The sequence below is a fragment of the Austrofundulus limnaeus genome, unplaced genomic scaffold (genome assembly GCF_001266775.1).
Source record: "Austrofundulus limnaeus strain Quisiro unplaced genomic scaffold, Austrofundulus_limnaeus-1.0 Scaffold450, whole genome shotgun sequence".
Lineage (NCBI taxonomy): Eukaryota > Metazoa > Chordata > Actinopteri > Cyprinodontiformes > Rivulidae > Austrofundulus > Austrofundulus limnaeus.
In genome coordinates, this window is record NW_013952852.1 from 273,090 (window position 1) to 278,403 (window position 5,314).

General features: G+C 38.6%; 2 protein-coding genes across 2 annotated transcripts in view; both read right to left on the reverse strand.

Moving 5' to 3' along the window:
* LOC106529522 (uncharacterized) overlaps positions 1-3,929 on the reverse strand; it is a 5,465-nt gene extending 1,536 nt beyond the window's left edge. Inside the window, exons 1-2 of the mRNA XM_014024978.1 lie at positions 2,488-3,929; positions 869-1,100 (exon numbers count right to left, since the gene is read on the reverse strand). Of these exons, the coding sequence (XP_013880432.1) occupies positions 869-1,100; positions 2,488-2,796 (541 nt within the window). The 5' untranslated portion in view covers positions 2,797-3,929. The remainder of the gene's footprint in view (positions 1-868; positions 1,101-2,487) is intronic.
* Positions 3,930-4,040: 111 nt separating this feature from the next.
* On the reverse strand, positions 4,041-4,991 carry elob (elongin B; the record flags this gene model as incomplete). The annotated part of the gene is given in 2 exon segments (XM_014024981.1): positions 4,041-4,773; positions 4,883-4,991. Coding segments are annotated over 2 exon segments (222 nt in total), but the record flags the coding sequence as incomplete, so codon positions are not given.
* Between the last annotated feature and the right edge of the window lie 323 nt (positions 4,992-5,314).

The window sequence follows — 5,314 nt, forward strand, 5'->3', positions numbered from 1 at the left end:
GACATAGATACTTTATTATGGTATAGTATTTAAATATATGCCTGAGAAACACATAACATTGACCCTTTAATTAGCTTTTACAGTAGACTTGCTAGTTTTTATTAGTTATTATTGCATTTTTAATGCTTGGTTTTAGTTTAGTTTTTATTGCTTCTGGTATTAGTTTTTTATAGTTTGAATAAACATATTTATCAATGCATTCTTAACTTGTGATGTTCCTGTGAGTTAACTAACAAACAGCTATTTGGTCGCTAGTTAAAGCAGTCCATTATAGCAACACCATCTTAAAATAATTGTGTAACTTAATTTTGCCAACTAAAAACTTATTTTAGGTGGATGATAATATTCRTCTCCAACCCGGTGCTACCTGTTGCTTGTTTTTCATGGAGCTACTGAGAGGAGATAGCATGTCAAGATAGTCATAGTTAGCATCTTGTGTGAACTTGATTCATGCATTTTTTTCCCTTGAGAAGTGTTCCACCTGTTTTATCACCTGTTTCCACTACAAAACACTTGCTTTGATTTTTCTCAGTCATATTCTAAGAAATCCCAAAGTGGACGTTGCTGCTTTCTCCCAACAACTGTTGTCGTCATTTAGCAGAGGATGCTGAGCAGCAGCAAACAAGTAAACAAGTGTTGTTACAAACCACAGCTAATGTGAAATTACTCAATTTGAAAAAATAAATAAAAAGATCCACATGGCTCAAAAATAAATTCAATTCAAATTCAAAAATACTATATTGATCCCAGAGGGACATTAGGTAAAATAAATTAACAAACACTAAAACTTAAGATATTCTATCTATAATTTCAGTTTTTGTTATTTAGTTAGTTTTAGTGAACTATAATAACTCTGGGGCACACCCACCGAGCGGCCACCTGATCAGTTTCTCCTCCAGCGAGTTGATGCGCTCGCAGAAGGAGGAGAAGATCCKGTGGACGTTCCCCTTCTCCAGCTGGAAGCGGTGGGACACGGAGCGGTAGCTGATCCGCTCGGACAGCAGGGACAGAGACAGGAGGACGGTGTGGGACGGAGACAAGCGGGCCCGTCCGGCCATTCGGGTCCTGGATGTGGAGCTCTGGAGCAGCTCAGAGATGTACTGGTGACAGACAGGCTAAAAGTTAGTGTGCAGTCATTCAGAGGACTCGAAAATAATCAGAAAATTTATAACTTACTGCTCAAAAGAGGGAAATCGTTCAGTGGTTCTCAAACTTTTTATACTCTGACCCCCAAAATAACAACGATGAAGACTTGTGACAGAAAATACCTCAAAAGAAATATATTTTAAACTCTGGAGATCATCTGAAAACCTCTAACCTGGTGTTTTGTGAACCACAGTTGGATCCAGAACCCAACTTTAGGAAACATTGTTCTGGATCTTTAGGTTTTTGCAAATATTTTTATGAAACTATTGATAAAAATCCGATTTAGAGGAGTATTTGTTCAGTTTTTTTCTTTCCTTTTTGGTTTTAAACTAGTATTTTTATGCTTGAACTGTGAACAGATCACCAAGCTGAGATTGGTTTCTGATTCCAGCTTCGATTCTGACTAAAGGGCGATTACAACTAATTTTTCACTACCTTTAGTATTTAATCTGCTCTAGCTCAAAAACWACAACACTAGACTCTTCAAACCTGGACTAGATTATTCGACACTAATAGAAGAATATTTAAAACTAAGTTTGAGATTTGTGAAACTTCAACAAAGTTGTTTTCATAAGATTTCAGGCAACTGGACCACACTAGACCTGGACCTGCTCAAAAACTACAACACCTAGACTGTTCAAACCTGGACTAGATTATTCTTCAATGACAAAAGAATATTTTAAACTTAAAAAAAAAAACTAGGTGTTGCAGTTTTTGAGCAGGACCAGGTGTAGTGTGGTCCAGTTGCCTGAAAACTGATGAAAAATGACCTTTGTTGAAGTTTCACAAATCAGAAAAAAGCTTTCACAAATCTCAAACTTAGATTTAAACATTCTTTTTTCATTGAAGAATAATCTAGTCCAGGTTTGAAGAGTCTAAGTGTTGTAGTTTTTGAGCAGGTCCAGGTCTACTATTGTCCAGACTATGAAAACAACTTAGTTGAAGTTTCACAAATCAGAAAAAGCTTTCACAAATCTCAAACTTAGTTTAAAATATTCTCCTATTAGTGTAGAATGATCTAGTCCAGGTTTGAGGAGTCTGGGGGTTGTAGTTTTTGAGCTAGAGCAGATTAAATCCACTCAAGATAGTGAAGAATTAGTTGTAATCGCCCTTTAGTCAGTTGACTCGGAAACCAACTTCAGCTTCGTGACAAGCTTTTTTATTTTTAAAATATTTTTTGTAGCATCCACTTCCTTACTTGAAGCAATTTATGTAAACAAAAATGCGTCTCAGATTAGTATATTACTAACATAATATTGTGGGAAAACTTAAATCATACGTGGTTAAAACAGTACATTAAATCTGACATTATTTGTATCTTGAACAGATTCATTCATTCACCCGGACTGCTGCAGGATCCACCCCGCCGGTCTCCTGCTGCTCCTCAGCCCCTGCTGCTCCTCCCTCAGGCGGGTCGGTTGTTGCGGGGAAACTCTGAGGACCTGCGGTCGACTTGCTCTGCAGAAACTGCACGTAAACAGTCCGAGGAGTCTGCGGTTCGAGTCCAGCCACGAGCTCCGGCTCCAGGATCTCCTCCACCGCCTGGTCCAGCCGATGCTCCAGCTCGCCCGCGGACAGAGGYTGCCATTCCCGCTCCATCATGTCCAGAACGGCTTTACCCGCCAACAAAACGTGCTCACCGACATCCATTTGTACAGAATATAAATAAAGTTCATCCGTTTCGGTTTCTGGACTGGCTGTGGGCAAAAAAACKTAGCAATTCAGTTTAAAAAGTGGCGAACTTTGGCTAGCAGCGCGAGGGATTAAACTAGCCGCTAAGCTAATGTTTGTTGCCTTCAGGGACCGTCGGATATTTCGAAGAATCAGTGAGACGTTGATGAACCGTGGGCATCCAAACACTCAAAGWAGCGTTTATTCATCGCGAATAAATAAGAAACAATTGTTTGAACAACAAAAGTTAAAAAAATAATTAACAGTATAATTGAAAAGTGGATAATTTCTTAAAATCCTGATCACGCATAAACACCACTTAAAAACATTGAGATCTTTTAGCTTCTCATGTTTCTTCAGCTAATTTCAGCAGCTCAGTGTTCATGCTGTTTTTGTACAGAAACCTTTATTTTAAATTTGAGCTGTGCCTCTGGCTCTTCTATTTTAAGGCATTTCACTGAATAAATAGTAATTCTGCTTTTAGTAATAGATTTTTGTGCACATTATTGGTTACAATAACAGTATGGTTACAATATACTGTATGCTTTGAATATAAATACCTTTAAGATCTTCTTTTGTAATTCCACAGATGAYGCACCTTAACAAAGGTGTAAAATTAAAAAGTTTGAGCAACATTGATCATTGTTCACAGGTCCATTAAATTATACTATTTGTTTTTCCCTTATTAAAACAGGCAACAGTAAATTTTAAAACTTAAAAAATAAACGACGTAGAACATAGTACAGTGCACCGAGGTGGAAAAACAAGTGTTTTAATTTTAAATCAGTTACAAATGCAACTCTGTTCATGCTCTACTGTTTAACAGCTTTAATTTGCAAACGTGTTTTTGAGCAACCTGAAACAGTTTCATCAAAACCCACAAGCAGATTCAGTTCTTGTGGTGAAAAGTTCAGGATTTATATTTTCATTGAGCCTTAAATCGACGTTTATTTTCAGTTTTGCCTTTAAGTTGGAGTAAAACTGCAGCAGAAATGACCCCGTTAAAGAGGTCTTAAAGGGTACAGATCAGACAAAACACACTTCTAAGTTACTTAAAATTAAAATGTGCTCAATTTAATGCAATTTGGGCAACTATTTAGTCTCTATTTAAAGGATTACAACTGGGTTGACCCATCTCCATCGCTGAACGTGTTCGGCTTCAGTAACCRATGAGGCTCGCTCCGTAACGAGAACATTAACTACTTGTCGGTAGAAGTAACAAAAACAAGTAAATCTATTTTTATTTGAGCATTGTTCAAAAGGTTTCTGAAATACAGATGATAATTTAGAAATTCACAAACTCTCACTTGTAGTTGCGACACATATCCAGGCTAAAGAAGAAGAAAAAAACAAAWACAAATAAACTTTAGTTATAGAAACACAAAACATAACAGCCTAAAAATGTCACACGTTGTCAACTTTAACTTGTAAGCCAGCAAAGTAAAGACCGCGAGCAAGGCAGCGCTAACCTCGCTCCAAAATAAAGAGGAGAAATCATTAAATAAGAGGTACAATTCTTGGCTGCAGCCTTTACCAACCAGATGACCGACAGTGTCGTGACGAGTCCATCAGGTGCGTCTGAAGGGTTCTGTGTGAAAATAGAAATTTATCTAGCATGCGCCCACTAATTTCAAGACAAATTAACCACTCTGGAGCCCCACGAATTTAAAAGGGAGTCCACATTTGTTATTGTTTATGCCTCACTTGAAGAGCTGCGTTGGCAATATGGGAAAACCTAACCCGCTGAGGCACCTCTTCCCAAAATTCAACCCCCCCTCCCCCCAAACGTGCCCTCCCGTCCGCCCTCGCTGTGGTTCCCGTCTTCAGAACCCCGCCCCACCCCTCACTGGACCGCCTGCTCGTTGGCTGTGCTGCCAGAGTCTTGGGGCTTCATGACGTCTGGAAGCTCCGGCGGAGTGGAGAAGGACTCGATCCTCAGCTGCTCGAACGAGTCGTCTGGGAGGAGAACAGAGAGGCAGACGAGGGAGTCACCGGACCGTCTCAGAAACAAAACAATCAAAAAATAAATAAATAAATAATAAAATAAAAAAAGTGAAAAGCTCACCGCCCAGACGAAAAGCTAACCCCACCATGGCTGGAGCCTGGGGTCGGGCTGTTTGATTCGTGAAGCCACAGTTTCCAAGAGTTTGACTGTCGTTTAGCAGCACGTCATCCTTGGAATTAAAGGGAAACAAGGCTTAAAAAACAATTTATTAATTACATTATGAACATGTTTGGGGTTTGTTTATAAAAAAGCTTCCAAAGCATTATTCCATTTAATAAATGGCTGGGAGAAATGAATCAAATAGCTATGAACAGTTGATTTTCAGGTTGAATAATCGGGGGAGATATTTACAGAATTATGGGACCAAAATGAATGAAAAAAAGGAAAAGATTAAGAGCTCTGAATAGACGTGATTGAGTATTGTTTCTCTTTTCCTATAATAAGATGTGGTAGGAGTGCTGATATGTGTTAACTTTGTACATATTGTAGGTA